Source organism: Geotrypetes seraphini, chromosome 5 (assembly GCF_902459505.1).
Source record: "Geotrypetes seraphini chromosome 5, aGeoSer1.1, whole genome shotgun sequence".
Taxonomy (NCBI): Eukaryota; Metazoa; Chordata; class Amphibia; order Gymnophiona; family Dermophiidae; genus Geotrypetes; species Geotrypetes seraphini.
This window is the reverse complement of record NC_047088.1, coordinates 71,482,294-71,500,292: the sequence shown is the minus strand read 5'-3', so window position 1 is coordinate 71,500,292 and position 17,999 is coordinate 71,482,294. Positions and strand designations below refer to the sequence as shown.

At 45.1% G+C, this 17,999-nt stretch overlaps 1 protein-coding gene across 3 annotated transcripts in view; it reads left to right on the top strand.

The window, feature by feature from the left end:
- Positions 1-17,999, top strand: part of OCRL (OCRL inositol polyphosphate-5-phosphatase) — a 140,296-nt gene that overhangs the window by 62,925 nt on the left and 59,372 nt on the right. For all 3 annotated transcript variants that reach the window (XM_033944920.1, XM_033944918.1, XM_033944919.1), the window contains exons 12-14: positions 2,226-2,413; positions 10,127-10,238; positions 10,766-10,875. In XM_033944920.1, coding sequence (XP_033800811.1) covers positions 2,226-2,413; positions 10,127-10,238; positions 10,766-10,875 — 410 coding nt within the window. The remainder of the gene's footprint in view (positions 1-2,225; positions 2,414-10,126; positions 10,239-10,765; positions 10,876-17,999) is intronic.

Below are 17,999 nucleotides of genomic sequence, written 5' to 3'. Positions count from 1 at the left end.
ATCACCAGGAAAGGACCAAAAGCACTCCTTAATGAAAGAAAAATAAAAATTGCAGCCTCGCTACTTATTTAGTAGTAAAATGGGATGGCTTCACATGAAAACACTGCCACTCAAACACAGAATTTGTGAAATTACTGCTTCCACAAGGAAGTGCAGCCACTTCCAAGTGGAAGCTATCAGATTTCATGCCATTCATTTTTTCCACATGTATATTTGTAAAATGGCTGCTCAAAATGTGTGTGCTGACAAATTCATATGCACTCCTTCTGTCCTTAAAATAATTTACAAAATGCTGTACATTTAACAGAACCATTTGTAAAATACCACTAAAAATGAGCATTTCCTGATATGGATGTCTCAGTTCCAATTTCCAATCACAAAAACCGACTGAGAAGGGATGTAGCAATATCAAAAAAGAAAACCTTCCTTAATATAGTGTGGAGAAGCAAATAGCCGAAGAGTACTATAACCAAAATGTTTTTTAAAAAATATAAGTAATTATTGTGTCCTCAGTCTTCACAACGTATGCCCGGTTACCCCTTAAAGGCACAGTTGTCACACTATATACCCAAAAGGGTTCACTTGTGAAACATCCCTGGACTTACTTCTGTAGTGCAAATTCAAGTGAAAAATATAATGTGCAATAGTGTCCCCAAAATAAGAATCTCAAAAAAATATACTTTATATATATTTTGGCTGCTGCTATTTCACACAAACAGCATTCTATTCAATGTTCAAGCCTTTGAAATATTTTTGTTGGTAATCAACAGAAAATCAGCTGGAAACAGTCAAAGATCTACCACAGTACTTATCTCCTTTAAAGAATGGAAAAAGGATCTGAATGATGAAAATAAAAAGAAACACAAGCACTGGCAAGTTAGATGCAAAGCATTGATAAAGACAGTGGCCAAAAAACAAACAGGATGCTGGGAATTATCATAAAAGGGATGGTTAACAAGACTAAGAATGTTATAATGCCCCTTTGTCGCTCCATGGTGCGACCTCATTTGGAGTATTGCGTTCAGTTTTGGTCTCCATATCTCAAGACCATATCTCAAGAAAGATATAGTAGCGCTAGAAAAGGTTCAAAGAAGAGCAACCAAGATGGTAAAGGGGATGGAACTCCTCTCGTATGAGGAAAGTCTAAAACGGTTAGGGCTTTTTAGCTGGGAAAAGAGAGGGCTGAGGGGAGATATGATTGAAGTCTACAAAATCCTGAGTGGAGTAGAACGGGTACCAGTGGATCGATTTTTCGCTCCGTCAAAAATTACAAAGACTAGGGGACACTCGATGAAGTTACAGGGAAGTGCTCTTAAAACCAATAGGAGGAAAATTTTTTTCACTCGGAGAATAGTTAAGTTCTGGAATGCATTACCAGAGGATGTGGGAAGAGCGGATAGCGTAGCTGGTTTTAAGGAAGGTTTGGAAAAGTCAATAATCTGTTATTGAGAAAGACATGGGGGGAAGCCACTGCTTGCCCTGTATTGGTAGCATAGAATATTGCTACACCTTGGGTTCTGGCCAGGTACTAGTGACCTGGATTGGCTACTGTGAGAACGGGCTACTGAGGTTGATGGACCATTTGTCTGACCCACTAAGGCTATTCTTATGTTCGTATTCTATAGACCAAGAACTTTGCCAAGTACTCCGCATGCTTCTCTGCATTCAACGAACTCCATTTTGAAGGAAAAAAATCCCCGTTCCTCGGGAATTGTAGCACTTCTTGTAGTGACTAAGAAGATGCCAATCCAGCAATCTGAAGCAGCGCTTCATCACGCCTGCCAACGGCTTCGTGTGCACGGTGCTGCTCAGCCACCAGCACGTCCAGGGCAGCACTTCTGAGAAGCTCGTGCAGTTCCTATGTAAGAGGAAAGTGAGTGTGGCAGGTTTCTGCTGGCAGAGGACGCTGCGTGATCGGTTCCAATTTCAACATGCTATGTCATATAGGCCTTATATTCTGTTTACTTCTTTATAACAAAAGAAACTGAATAAGTAGTATGATCTCTGGAAATGTGATTCATTGTTTCTCATTTTCTCTCTCTCTCTCTAACCTATTGTATCTCTGCCTTCCCTTTTTCTTTCTTGTGATTATTTTGTTTCTTTTTAAGTTGGTTCAGTCTGATTAAGGACTTTCTTGCCTGTTTGTCTCTTCCTCTAACATACTCTGCATAGTTTCAGTAATGACAACTTCTACCATTTGATTAATGCTTTGCCCATTTTTCTAGGGTAATAAAGGAGCAGTAGCCGTGAGATTTGTCTTTCACAACACCAGCTTCTGTATCATTAATTCCCACCTTGCAGCCCACGTGGAGGATTTTGAGCGACGGAATCAGGATTATAAGGATATATGTGCTCGGATGAGTTTTATGGTACCAGACCAGAATCTACCTCTGCTCAACATTATGAAGCATGAGTGAGTATTTCTTTTAGCCACTGTAGGAGGTTAATGAACCTTATTTAGAATTAATAAGGTAATGAACCTTATTTAGAGAAGACACCACCAATACCTTCTCTCACACCAAGCAGCATTATGGGGTAAAGATCTAGAACAATTGCTTACGCCTTCCACTTATGGGGAATTTAGGAAACGCCTAAAAACATATCTGTTCCTGAAGTATCTAGACAGCTAACCCGTTCAATTCTTTCTCTTCAATAACGGTTCCCTTGAACTGTTAACCACTATCTTTCTCCTCTGTTAAGTTCATTCAATTTGTACCATCTCTTAATCTTTGTAAACCGCATAGAACTTCACGGTCCTGCGGTATATAAAAAAACTGTTATTATTATTATTATTAATGTTCCCCCATGTGTGCATGTTATATTAACAGCTTCTGTTTTTGTTCTTATGGATGACTTATGCAGACCTAGGTGTAGAAGGCTGTCTGTTACCTATGATGATCCATTCTTTAAAAACATGCAGTTACTCTCTGCAGACAGAAGATGCAAACACATTTGTTGGTGTATAAACTTTCTTAAGGCTATGAAGCCACCTTGTATAATTTTTATATATATTTTTTAGGATTTTTTAACCCAACCCTCAGTGGCACCACTCAGGACTCAAACTTCTCATTGTCCTGAGCTTTATGTGTCAGCTCGTCATCGGGTCATTTATTATTTCATAGAACTTTATGCTATTTATATTTCTATTTACTATTTTCTTATAAAGATAAATACTTAGCTTAAAATATGGCTAAGTCTTCTTGGTTAGAGATGTCATTAGTGCTGACATCTCTAACCAAAAAGACTTAGCCATATTTTAAGCTAAGTATTTATCTTTATAAGAAAATAGTAAATAGAAATATAAATAGCATAAAGTTCTATGAAATAATAAATAATAAATGACCCGATGACGAGCTGACACATAAAGCTCAGGACAATGAGAAGTTTGAGTCCTGAGTGGTGCCACTGAGGGTTGGGTTAAAAAATCCTAAAAAATATATATAAAAATTATACAAGGTGGCTTCATAGCCTTAAGAAAGTTTATACTCTGGCTATATCTGTGAATTGAACATTTTGGCACCTTGATAAAAATTTATAATTAGTGCATTGATTTGATTTTTTTAACACATTTGTTGGTGACATCATCCAACAGAGCTAGTATGCCTAATGTTCTTCCCAAGTCCATGGAAGCCTTTAAAGACTCCTTTAAGCATGCATAGTTGTTCCCATACTAGGGAACACAGACTCTTCCTTCTCAGTCCACCTAATTCACTGCCAGAGTTGAATGGTCTCTCAAGCTATTTTTTAAAAAATAGTAAAAGTCAAATGCGACTTCACTGTGATAGGGCTCATACCAACTGCCATGATGAGCTATAGACTCACTCCCATTATCCACTTCTCTGGACCTTATCCTGTCAGCTATGGTGATTTTTAGCTTCTGAGGTATTCCTGTCGTCCCTCTCTGCAGGTCTAGCTACAGTGCCAGCAGGAGAGGCTTTACAGCCCTCCACCTGACCAGATGCAAACCTTATAGCAGTGATGAGAGAGGCTGGGCCAGCTCATGTCCACAATGATCATGAAACAAATTTGGTTCCCCTTTCCTGCTTCACTTAAGGAGCCATTCTTTAACATCCCTCCAGACCGGCACAGAAACAGATGGGTTTATGCTCCTCTGCCTGCGGGTGGAGACTGAGACACTAACTTTTGGCTGCAGTACAAGTGGGCTGTACAGTCCCTCTTACAATCAATCTTTTCTCAGTCTCCAGCATGTGGAGTGGTAAGATTGTGTGCAGTCTGTTTGTTTTGGACCTGTAGGGAATTTTTCTGGTCTCTTGCTGTCCAGATAGAGATTGGGGGATCCTCTTGGGAGTCCTACTGACCTCGAGGGTGCCACACTCAAAAGGGTTGAGTCCCTCCCCCATTCCCCCACCTCCCCAGGTTTTCTATGTTTAGAGGAGCCTCAACTGTAAGCTTTGCCACTGATACCGGTACTGACTACAGTTTAGTGTCATGTGGGATCTGCTCTAACTTGATACAGTTGGTGAGCTGTGAGAAGTTTGCAAAAAAAAAACAAAAAACAAGACACAAGAAATAAAGTGGTCCTGAGGCCGCTGTTTTTGTACGGCATTGTTGTGAGTAGATTTTTGGCGCATTCAGTATGAGTGCTTCAAAAAAGCAGAACAAGTGCATTTTATGTGGGCGCCCAGCGGTGAATGCGCCTGATGGGTGCATGAAATGTTCCAGCCGCCTCGAAGGGGACCTGGCTTCTAGTGTTATTGTGTCAGGCTCCCCTTTACACATGCACAGCTTGTTGGCAGAAGGCACTAGTGACATCCGAGCCTTTCCTGACGCCCACGCCAGGGTTCCTTGGTGGCTGGCAGTCTGGCAGATTCAGGATTGCGGATCGCTGGAGTGGCTGGTGGTCTGGCGGATTCGGGATTGTGAACTGCCGGGGTGGCTGGGGATTCCCTTGTCGCTGCGGCTGGGGCTGCTAGCAGTGTTTCTGTAGCGGCGGGGTCGAGTTTGGCTTTGGTGCCGCATTTGTTTTCAGGTGCTAGTTTAGGTCATCTGGGATAGGCACATGGGATCTCAGAGAGAGAAAGAGATAATGGTTACTGTGGATGGGCAGACTAGATGGGCCATTTGACTTTTATCTGCTGTCATGTTTCTATGTATTTCCCTTCCACAGCAACCCTGTTCAGTCTCCTGCTAAGGTTGCCTCTATCAGCCCCCTCAGCCATTGTCCAAGCGGCCGCAAGTGTCTTGGGATGAGGTTTCTTTTCTGGCTGATCCGTTTTCTCTGGATAGGGGAGGATCTTGGGGAGGATTTTTCCTTAGGGGTCTGATGTTTATGGATAGAGATTTTTTTCTAAGATGCTGGTTGGCAAGGACGCATATGTTGTGTGCATTTTTTCTCGGGAAGATTTCAAGGAGCTTATTCTTCCGGTATCTTCGGTTTTGTATTTTGAAGAAGCAACTAAGGACCCCCCCTCGTGTGATGAACCCTCTTCTTAGAGTTATCCAGGTCAGCATCCCGCTCTTTCCCTATGCATCAGAATATTCAGGATGTAGTGCATGTTCCGTGGAACGTTCTGGATGTGCTTTTTTGATTGGCGCGGTCCGAAGCCAGACTCTATCCCATTCCAGATGGGGATAGAGATACCTTTGTTTCCTGCGATGTCTCGGCTATTGCGCCCAGACATTCCGTACCATTGAAAGGTGGATCATCCCTTAGAGATTCTCAGGACCGTCATATGGAATCTTACTTAAACGCAGTTTTGATGTGGCTGCCCTGGCTGTCCAGGTGGCGAATTTTGGTGGTCTGGTAACCCGGGTTTTTTTCTGGTGGTCTGCGAGAGTTCTTGACCGCAATGCGACTGACTGGTCTTTTGTGGATCTGGAAGTTCTTAAGATTGAGCTGGGAGCTTCTTTTCTCTCTGATGCCTTGTATGATCTGTTGGGTGCCTCAGTCAAGTCCATACCTCTAGGTGTGATGGCCCACCATACCCTGTGGCTCGGGGTTGGTCAGCAGATGTGGCATCTAAGGCTAAGTTGAGAAAATTTCCTTTTGCTTTTCCTTTCTCTTCGGGGAGGAGTTGGATAAGCTGGTTCAAGCCTTGAGTGTCTCTAATATTCCTCATTAAAGTTAAAACAAACAAACCCAAAACACCGGAGGACTGACCTCACCAGGTTTCTCGTGGTGATTCTGGGGATATTTGAGTGGATTTCGTAGGTACCACCCTGGCCGGGTGCAACCTCTTTTCCTTCCAGAGGACGTTTCTTCCAACACATGTATTGCAGGTCCTTCCCTTGGTTTTGATCAGAGCCCGGTTGAGGGAGTTTTCCCGGAGATGGGCCAAGGTCACAATGAATCAGTAGATCCTAGAGGTGATTTGGGACGGTTATGCTCTGGAGTTTTCACGTTCTTTGCCAGATCGTTTCCTCTCCTCTCCTTGTCAGGCAACTTGGAAGAGAGGGGCTTTTCGGCAGATTGCTGGACATCAAAGCAGTAGTCCCAGTGTCTCCTCAGGAGATTCACACTGACAGGTACTCCATTTACTTCGTAGTGCCCTAGAAAGAGGGGTCTTTTTGGCCCATTTTGGATTTCACAGGTGTTTACAGAGCTCTCCGAGTTCCGTCTTTTTGAATGAACCCTAAAATTGGTAATTCTGGCCTTCCAGCCTGGGGCTTTTCTGACTTCTCTCATCCTGACAGAGGCCTATCTGTATGTTCCCATTCAGGCCTTTCATCACCACTTCCTATATGTTGCGATTTTGGGAGAGCATTATCAATTTTTGTGCGCTTCCCTTTGATCTAGCTACTGCGCTGTGCACCTTCACCAAGATTATGATTGGTATTGGCAGCTACCTTGAGCAAGGGGGGCATTCTGTTGCACCCCTATCTGGACTATTGGTTGATTCTAGTGAAGTTGTTGCAGGAAAGTTCCCAGGTCATGGTTCAGGTTGTGGAGTTTCCCCAGTTCCTGGGCTAGGTGGTCAACCTGTCCAAAAGCCGGTTGACTCCGTCTCAGCGCTTGGAGTATCTTGGTGTTCTTTTTGACTCCAGCTTAGGGAGAGTTTTTCGTTCCGGAGGCCAGGGTGTGTAAATTGCAGCTGCAGATTTGCTCTCTGATGGATTGCCGATGTCCACTGGTGCAAGACTTTCTGCAGGTCTTGGGGTCCACGGTGGCCTCCTTGGAAGTGGTTTGGACTCATCTGCATCTTCTTTAGTATGCACTGCTTCATCGTAGGTTGCCACAGACGCAAGATCTGGACTCACCGGTCCCACTTTGGGGGTTAGTTTGGCGCAGCCTTCGTGGGTGGCTCCAGACTTCCAGTCTGGTTCAGGGAGTGAGTCTCGATCTGCCTCAGTGGACAGTGCGTCTCAAGAATGCCAGTCACCTCGGTTGGGGAGCTCGATATCTCGGTTGTACGGTTCAGGGCTGCTGGTCACTGATGGAGGTGTCCTGGTGAAGCAGTGTTCTGGAGGCCAGAGCCATTTGGCTAGCATTGGTGGAATTCCAGTCCTTGCTGGAAGGCAAGTTAGTTTGAGTTCTTTCAGACAGTGCTATAGCGGTGGTCTATATCAATTGTCAGGAAGGCAGCAAGAGTCATCTGGCGCTAGAGACCTCTCTGCTCATGGAATGGGCGGAGGCTCATCATCAGGACATGCTTGGCTTTCCACATTGCTGGTGTAGACAATGTGCAGGCGGATTTTCTCAGTTGTCATGCACTGGATCCCAGTGAATGGTGTCTCGGGCTGGATGCCTTCAAGTTGATTGTTCAGTCCTGGGGTCGGCTGTTCATGGATCTCATGGCCACGAGTGTCAACGCCAAATGCCGCAGGTATTGCCAGGCCGAGGGGCTGGATGCTCTGGGGCAGGCTTGGCTGACGAAAGGCCTGCTGTATGTCTTTCCTTCCATGGTCTCTGATAAGCAGAGTTCTTCTTTAGATTGCCTGGCACGCAGGCCGCATGATTCTTATGGCTCTGGACTGACCTAGGCACCGTGGTATATGGATCTGGTTCGTCTGCTAGTGGCAGATCCTCTCCTGCTGCCCCTTTCACCGGTTCTTCTGTCTCAGGGTCCCATTCCATTGTTCGATCTGGGTCCCTTTTGTCTTACGGCTTGGTTCTTGAAAGGGCTCGCCTAAAGAAGTAGGGATATTCGGATATTCTTTTAAGGTCTCAGAGAATTTCCACCTCTCGGGCTTATGTCCATATTTGGCGACTTTTTGAAGAGTGATGTTCCGCGCATGGCGTGGTTCCCCTTCGAGCTGCTTTGTCTCACATCCTGGAGCAAGGCCTTTCCTGGTCTTCGCTTCGGGTGCAGATTGCTGTTTTGTCTTCCTTTCGCGGTCTCTTACGTGATGAGCGTTTAGCTCCTTCTCTGACTTGGATTCATTTCTTGAGAGCTGCAAAATTGCTCTGGCCACCAGTTCGGCCATTGGTTCCTGCCTGGGATCTCAGTCTAGTTCTCTCCTTGCTCGAGCGTCCTCCGTTTGAGTTTCTCAACACTTGTATGTTAAAGGACCTTACTCTTAAGGCAGTATTCTTGTTGGCCATTTCGTCCACAAGACGCATTTCAGAACTGCAGGTTTTTTTGTGTAGGCCTCCCTTCCTGAGTTCTCTAGGGAGCGGGTTGTGTTGCGACCTGTTCCCTCCTTTCTTCTGAAGGTGGTATCACCATTTCATGTCAACCATGTGGTCCTCCCGATTAAAAGAGCATGAGAATTGCCGCTGCTGGGTCAGACCTCCATCGTGCCCGGCGGTCCGCTTCCGTGGCGGCTCTTAGGTCAAAAGACCAGTGCCCTAACTGAGTCTAGCCTTACCTGCGTACGTTCTGGTTCAGCAGGAACTTGTCTTGGGTAGTCGGGAAGGCTCATTGGAGCAGAAGCGGTTGTGCAAGTTGGATGTCCATAGGGTCCTTCACTCTTTTACGTTCAGCAGATCCAGGAGTTTTATAAGTCGGATCGTCTCTTTGTCCTCTTAGCGGGTCCTCGTAAGAGGGACGGTGCTTCCAAGGCTACTATTGCGCGCTGGGTCAAGGAGACTATCACTTCGGCATACCTTCTCCAAAAGAAGCCTGTTCCAAAATTTCTCAAAGCTCATTCCACTCGGAGTCAAGCAGCTTCTTGGGTTGAATCTTATCTTGTACCTCTGGTGGATATCTGTAAAGCTGCGGTTTGGTTTTCTCTCCATTCCTTTGTTCCAACACTACTGTGTGGACGTTCAGGCGTGTCAGGACTCAGTATTCGGTGAGCGTGTTCTTGTGGCGGCCCTTTGGGGGTCCCACTCATGATGGGTTCTGCTTTGGTACGTCCCATTCGTTTCTGTGTCAGTCTGGAGGGTTGCTAAAGAAAGAGAAATTAGGCCCTTACCTGCTAATTTTCTTTCTTTTAGTCCCTTCAGACCAGCTCAGACCACGCCCGGTCATTTTGTTCGGTATTTTCGTGACAAGTACGGGTTTTTTCTGCGGGATTTGATTGTTGCTGGTTGTTTTGGGGAGTTGAAAGAGCAGTGGCATTTGGTTCAGCTGGTTTAGCTGGTGAACTGTGAGACATTCTGAAAAGGTCTTGTTCTAATCGGTATCCAACAGTGTCCCCTGGTCCGATTTGGGACTGTTCCTTGTTCTTTTCCATGTGAGTTGTGGAGTTGTATGTTCTTGTTCAGCCTAGTTGATTTCTGCTTGGCTGTTTGTAAAGACTGATTGTAAGAGGAACTGCATAACCCACTTGTACTGTAACCAAACGTTTGTGTCTCAGTCTCCACCTGCTGGCAGAGGAGCATAAACTCATACATTTCTGTGCCAGTCTGGAGAGAAAGAAAGAAAATTAGCAGGTAAGGATCTAATTTCTCCTTACAGCACATATGTGTGTGGTATGATCAGCATAAGAACAGCCATACTGGGTCAGACCAATGTCCTTGTAGCCCGGTCTCCTGTTTCCAGCAGTGGCCAATCCATGTCACAGTACCTGGCATTCCATACTACTGATCCAGGGCAAGTAGTGGCTTCCCCCATGTCTGTCTCAGTAGCAGACTATGGACTTTTCCTCCAGTTCTTGTTGACTTCTGCAATACTGCATCATGTGCATAGCTTGTCTTAGGATAGATTTGTTGTGTCATATTACCTTTGCATGTCTTGGTTTTTTTGAGTCTTTCCACTAATGACCACTACTTTTTTCTCAGTGTTGTCATTTGGCTAGGAGATTTGAACTACAGACTGTGCAAATATGATGCCGCTGAAGTGAAAACTTTGATAAATAAGAATGATATTCAAACTTTATTACAGTTTGATCAGGTAAGTGAATTTTCCCTAGAGATGAAAGGATGAAGATAAAACTATGCTTTGGAGTTGCACTTAAAGGGAACCTGCACTTAGTGACCTGACTCTTAACATTGTTTTTCAAAGCTGAAAGAAATCTCTTCCACCAGAAATCAGAGTACGAAAGAGGAAAAAGAACATATCACATTAAATCTATAGTGCTTACATTTTTGTTTTGTTTTAAACATCTGGAATTGATAGTTTTTGATTAATTCTTCTTTCAGCTACTACTGAGACCCATCTTAGAATCTTAGAATTTATGTTCTATATTTCTGTTTTCTTAGAGGGAACAAAAGCCAGATTCATTTGATGATGCATTAGGATTGCTTGAATTCTTAGAATTTGAGTGCATAGGATGTGTTTTGTTACTGTAAACAGTTTGATCAACTTCTGCAACTGTATAAATAATCCTGCAGATAGATCATATAGCTGAATATTTATTCTAAGCCAGGTTTGTTATAATATGCTTCAATTTTTATTGATCATGTCTTTCTATTCTGTAGTTAAATATCCAGTGTGGCCTAAAGAATGTTTTTGCAGATTTCACTGAGGGAAATATTAATTTCATCCCTACTTACAAATTTGACCCTAAAACAGATCGCTGGGATTCCAGGTAAATCTATGTTACCATTTGTGTTACCCTTTGTGTTACATTCAGACTGATGTTCCTGTTGTCAATACAGTATATCTTTATTAGCTTTTATCCTACTAGTGTGTTACTGTGCTAGAATGCAGTTGACACACACTTTTTAATAAGCACAATTTCAGCAAACACTGGATACAGAAAATAGAAGACCTATCTCTTACAGTAATTCTACTGTATATGTTTTAACAGATCTGTTACACAAAATCTCCTTTATTTGTCATCCTCTCCAGAAAGGAACAGGCTTCACTGATGGGTAATAGCTCATCATGACCAGCAGGTGGAGACTGAGACCAAACTTTTGTTTATAGTACTTAATAGCTGTCCCTACCTCTATCTAACAGTCTTCTCTCAGTCTCCAAGCAGGTGGTTTCAGTGAGCTGTGCTCATCTCCCCTTTTTAGAGCTGTTGGAATTTGTTTAGGACTCTTTGTCCCTGTTTTGGTATCAAGACTGTTTGGGGATCCGTCTGACCTCGGAGGTGTCACACCCGGCGGGTCTTTTGCTGGGCCCTTCCTCTACCTCCCCAAAATGTTGTAGAGGTGCCTCAGCTGTAAGCCTTCCACCAATACAGGCAAGGCATATAGCTTTGAGAGCCAGTAGAGTCTGTTCTGTTTAAAAAAAAAAAAAATCCTGAGGAAGTGCTGGTCTGAAGGGAGCTTTCCCTTGTCTATTATTGATTGTTTCACTAACTGGTCACGTATTGTGCAATGAGCACTTTCACCGGGAGAAAGTGGTCATTGTGCTCCAGACGTGAGGCACTCGTGGCCGGCCTGTGCAAGCGCTGAGCCAGGCCACCATGAAAGGGAAATCTCGTCGCCATTGGGTGCCAGCGTCCAGGCTTCCCCTTCGTGAGTGCCTCGTGAACGGGCAGCTAACAGCGGGGAAGCCTGTACTTCCCTCGCCACTCATGCAGGGATTTCCCCAGCTGCCGATGGTCAGGGTAAAAAGGATTCCCTTACCGCCAATGCTGCTGGGTTTCCCTTTTCACTACTGCCGGCTTGCCTGCTTTAGCGGCTGGGACAGTTCAGGCTTCCCAAATGCTACATTCCTCGGAGGGGTCTTTTTCATTAGGAACATTTCCATTTTTGGCAGGAACCACCTCCATGTTGTCTGCAGACTCAGGTGACCTTCCCCCTGTGCTTGACAGATAAGGGCAGGTTTCTAGTGGGTCCTCTGCTTTGGCAGTGAGTCCCATTGGGCCACCAGGGGGTTTTCTTCCTGATTTTCTTTTTGCTTTGTGCAAGGCTTACTTTCAAGCGGCCAGGGGTTCTGCTTCTGCCCCGGGGGTCTTTGGAGGGGGGGAGGTTCCTTACGTGTCCACTCCGGTTTGGCTCCCCTCAGCGTCAGTAGCTCTCCTCCTCTTCCCTTGTCCAAGCGGCCGTGGGTGGCTTGGGACAAGGATTTTGTTTCTGAGGAGCAGTTTTCTGTGGATGAAATATAGAAACATGATGGCAGATAAAGGCCAAATGGCCCATCTAGTCTGCCCATGAGTAGTAACCATTATCTCTTTCGCTCTCCGAGAGATCCCACGTGCCTATCCCAGGCCTTTTTGAATTCAGACAGTCTCTGTCTCACCACTTCTTCTGGGAGACTGTTCCATGCATCTACCACCCTTTCTGTAAAAAAATATTTCCTTAGATTATTCCAGAGCCTATCACCTCTTAACTTCTTCCTATGCCCTCTCATTGCAGAGTTTCCTTTCAAATTGAAGAGACTCGACTCATGCGCATTTACATTATGTAGGTATTGAAACGTCTCTATCATATCTCCCGCATTTCCTCCAAAGTATACAGATTGAGATCTTTAAGTTTGTCCCCATACGCCTTTTGTTGAAGACCACTTACCATTTTAGTAGCCTTCCTCTGGACCGACTCCATCCTTTTTATATCTTTTTATAATGTGCGGCCTCCAAAATTGTACACAATATTCTAAGTGAGGTCTCATTAAAGTCTTATACAGGGGCATCAATACCTCCTTTTCCCTACTAGCTATACTTTTCCCTATGCAACCTAGCATCCTTCTAGCTTTCACTGTCACCTTTTCAACCAGTTTGGCCACCTTAAGATCATCGCATACAATCACACCCAAGTCCTGCTCTTCTGCCATGCACATAAGCTCTTCACTCCCTATATGTACCGTTTCCTCGGGTTTTTGCAACCAAAATGCATGACCTTGCATTTCTTAGCATTAAATTTTAGCTGCCAAATTTCAGACCATTCTTTAAGCTTCGCCAGGTCTTTCTTCATGTTATTCACATCATCCGGCATGTCTATTCTATTGCAGATTTTGGTATCATCTGCAAAGAGGCAAATCTTACCGACAGCCCTTCAGCAATATCATTTATAAAAATGTTAAAAAGGATAGGCCCAAGAACAGAGCCTTGAGGCACACCACTGGTAACATCCCTTTTCTCAGAGCGATCTCCCTTGATCACTACTCTCTGTTGCCTTCCACTCAACCAGTTCTTGACCCAGCCTGTCACTTTGGGACCCATCTCGAGGGCACTCAGTTTATTATTAGACGTCTGTGTGGAACACTGTCAAAGGCTTTGCTAAAATCTAAATACACCACATCTAGCGCACATCCTCTATCTAATTCTCTGGTCACCCAGTCAAAAGAATTGATCAGCTTTGTCTGATAAGACCTACCTCTATTGAATCCATGTTGCCTCCGGTCCTGTAATCCACAGGATTCCAGAAATTTGACCATTCTCTGTTTTAAAAGTGTTTCTATTAATTTGCTTACCACAGAAGTCAGACTTAACGGCCTGTATTTCCTTACTTCTGCCTTACTTCCACTTTTGAGGACCTGGACCTTCAGGGAGACCTCCAGGATCCTCTCAGGGGGAGGGGGGGGAACTGCACGGATGCTGATTGCAGGTCCTTTGCGGTTCTGTCTACCGGTGAAGATGCATCCATGGTGCTTATTTTTCAGCGGGACGAGCTCCTGGAGCTGATTCTTCAGGTCTCCTCTGTGTTGTGCTTCGAGGAGGAGATACAGGAGACCCCCACGTATGTTGGACTCTCTGCTTCGGGGGATCTGCTCTGCATCCCGTTCTTTTCCCATGCATCAGGGTATTCAGGATATTGTCCTAGCGCAGTGGAAGACACCAGATGCCCCTTTTCATTTTACGCACTCCATGGCGCATCTATATCCCATCCTGGAGGGGGATAGGGATACCTTGAAGTCACCAGTGGTGGACGCGGTGCTCTCAGCTATCGCCAGGCGGCATACGGTGCCCCTTAGAGGGTGGCTCAGCTTATGGGACTCTGAGGAGCATAAGTTGGAGGCCCTTCTTAGGCAGAATTTTGATGTCTCTGCTATAGGGGTCCAAGCAGCCATATGTTGTGGTCTGGTGGCTCGGGCCATGTTTTGGTGGGCCGAGCATGTCCTTGACCGTGAATCTGATGACTGGTCCTTGGTAGATCAAGATGTGGTGAAAATTGAGATGGCTGCCTCTTATCCCTCAGATGCCTTGTATGACTTGCGGACGTCGACCAAGTCCATGTCTCTCGGGGTGGCCGTGCATCAAACCTTGTGGCTTAGGCGGCTGATGTGTAATCTAAGACTAAATTGACAAAATTTCCCTTTCTGAGGTCTTTTGTTTGGAGATGATTTGGACAGATTGGTTCAGACCTTGACGGACTCTAAAGTGCCCTGCCTGCCTGAAGACTGTGCCCGTCTGGCTGCTCAGAGTGGCACTGCTCGCAGATATCGCCCTAGTCGAGGGGCTGCTTTCTTCCTTGCCTGTGGGTCATCCCGGGATTGCTTCTTTCAGCGCATGCAGTCCTTTTGGGGGGCCCGTCAAGGGTGACGTGATTCCTCCGCCAGCCCTTCTGCCCGGTCCACCCAATGACTCCTTGCCGGTGCTTCCCTTGGTTCTGGTGGGAGCTGGGCTATGAAATTTTACCGAGGGTGGGCCGAGATCATGTCAGATCAGTGGGTCCTGGAGATGATTCTGGACAGTTATGCGCTAGAGTTTTCCCGCTCGTTGGCAGATCACTTTCTCAGTTCTTCTTGTCAAGCGGTGTGGAAGAAGTAAGCTTTTCACCAGATGCTTCACAGATTGCTAGATCTGAAATTTCCTGAGTGAGACAGCGTGGATCTTATCAGTATTCTGAGGCCTGGCTTGGGACAAACCCCGGGTTGCTGCTCTATGTTTAGTATGCAGATTTTAAAGATGTGCCTGCTGAAGTAGTGAGAGAAGATCTGAGTCCTAATCCAGTACAGCTCCTGAAGACGCCAGGTGGCAAAACACAGTTCTGTGTCGGGCTATTAGTGTACATCAATAAGAGACACATGGAAAGACATCTAGTGGAACGCAGTTGAATTGATCACTAGTCCAGTGTGATGAATAGCGACTAAACAGACACATACTGTATATATATATTTTAGGATGTATATATATTTATGAAAACTATTGATTATTCAAGCTATTGTGTTTTGATTATATGAAGATTGAGTGTTCTACGTTTGTGTATACTGAGCACTTTGTAAAGTTTGATATTCTATATATAGAAAGTGTAAGGTTTATGTAGTCTGAAGAAATTAGTATAATTATTAAAAAGACATTTTCTAATATTTTTGACAAAAGCATTCATGATATTTTAGTAATTAATACTGTTGGAGCTATTGAATACTAAGTATTTGATCCCGACCGTTTGAGTGATTAATGAATATGCATGAGAGACTTGTATATAATGGAGGCATGCAAATCTGGCTCATGCATATTCATTAAGAATATCCCAAAAATTTGAGTGGCTGGAGGTTCCCCAGAACAGGTTTGAGAATCACTGCAAACTACAATCTCATGTCTTAAAAGTAGGAATTGATAACCACCTATTCATGAAGAGCCATGTACAATCAATAATAAAACAATACTTCTGAGGCTTTTCGAATCTTAGTGCATTCCCTAATCCTAGACTATTGTAATGTAACACTAATTCTTTGTTCTAAAACACAGTTCTTCAACTGCCAGTCCGCGAAGGATTCAGTTCCCGCCGCAGCGAAAGGCCAGCGTCAGCTGACTTGCAACTTCCTGTTGCAGTCGCTGTGCCGGGACTCCTGCCTTCGCCGGGACTCCTGCCTTCCACCGCGTTTGCCTCCTGCCTTGTCTCCGCACCTCCAGACCAGCAGCGGCAGCTCTGTGTGCTTTTAACTTCAGCACAGAGCTGCCCCTAAGCAGTAGTTTAGCGCGGTTTCATGAGGCAGCCTCGGGGCCTTTGCTAGGCCGGCCCACATCGCATCATCGAAGCGGGCCGGCCTAGCAAAAGCCCCGAGGCTGCCTCATGAAACCGCACTAAACTACTGCTTAGGGGCAGCTCTGTGCCGAAGTTAAAAGTACACAGAGCTGCCGCTGTTGGTCTGGACTCTTGGGCCGCTGAAGGAGGGCAAAGAGCAGCTGTCCTGGAGGTTTCCCTTCCTCTCGCCTTTGCAGGTCCCTTTTTTTTTTTTCCTTCAAACGGCAATGGGCCTCAGCATCGACATCAATCAAGTAAGTTCCACTGTTCCTTGCAAGCGGTTCTGCTCTGCCAAAGCTTCCCCTCTGACATGAGCCACCCTCAGGGGAAAGAAAGTGACCCGCAAAGGTGAGGGGAAGGGGGCAGATGATGGAAGTTGGGGGGGGAGAGAGAGAGAGAAGGGGCAGATGATGGAATGGAGGAGATGAGAGAGAGAAGGGGACAGATGATGGAAATGAGAAGAAGAGAGAGAGAGCAGAAGGCAGATGGATGTCAGTTGAGAGGGGAGAGCAGATGCTGAATGGAAGTGGGGAAAGAACACATACTGGATGGAAGGAGGAGATAAATAAAGGGAGAAGAAAATAGTAAGATAATGGAGGGGTGAGGGAAATGGGTGACAAGCTGTGGGTAGACACAGTGAAAAGAGGGAAACGGGACTAAATAGTAAGAAAGAATTTAATTTAGATGGAGGCAGAAAATAGAGAAGGAAGACCAGAGAAGAAAAGGGAAGAGAGAGCAGAGAATGATATCAGATCTGAGTGGAGGAAATGAGAAGAGAGAGATGCTAAAAACCACAGGGGGGAGGGAAGGACAGAGATGCCAGACCATGAGGGGAACAGAAGGAAGATGATGGATGCCAGACCAAATTGGGGGGGAGGGGGCAGGAGGAGAGATGGCAGGGAAAGACAGACAGTGAATGGAAGGGGCAGATACTGGACTGAAGAGACAGAGAAGGTTATCATGCCGCTGTACTGGGCCATGGTAAGCCCTCATCTGGAGTACTGTGTCCAGCACTGGTCACCTTACATGAAGAAGGACACGGTACTACTCGAAAGGGTCCAGAGAAAAGAGACTAAAATGGTTAAGGGGCTGGAGGAGTTGCCGTACAGCGAAAGATTAGAGAAACTGGGCCTCTTCTCCCTTGAGCAGAGGAGATTGAGAGGGGACATGATAGAAACATTCAAGGTACTGAAGGGAATAGACTGTTATAGGGGAAAACACCCTCCAAGGATTCAAGACAAAGTTAGACAAGTTCTTGTTGAACAAGAATGTGTGCTGGTAGGGCTAATCTCAGTTAGGGTGCTGGTCTTAGACCAGAGGGCCGCCACGTGAGCGGACTGCTGGTCATGATGGACCTCTGGTCTGACCCAGCAGTGGCAATTCTTATGTTCTTATGTTCTTAGGGCAGACACTGGCTAGAAGAGAATGAAAAGGCAATGAAAGCAGAAACCAGAGACGACAAAAGGTAGAAAAAAATAATTTTATTTCTATCTTGTGATTCAAATATATCAGATTTGAAATATGTATCTTGCTAGACATAACTGGGGAGTGCAAAGCCCAGGCAGTGCTTCTTTAGCTTCCAGCTGGCTTAGGGCTCTCTCTGACTAGAGGGTAGTTGCCCTAGTTCCACTCGCCTAACACCATTCCTGTCATGTGTGACTGTGGTATTCTGTTACATGATATTTGTGTAGCATTCTGTAATAATTTGGCTTATTCAGTTTTCTTGATAGTAGAGGGGATATATGTGAAGGGGAGGGGAGACAGGGGTTTTGTTGATCTTTGCCCTGTATTATTTGTATTTATAAAATGACAATTGTATAGAATATTGTTTCTTTTATACTTTAATAAAATA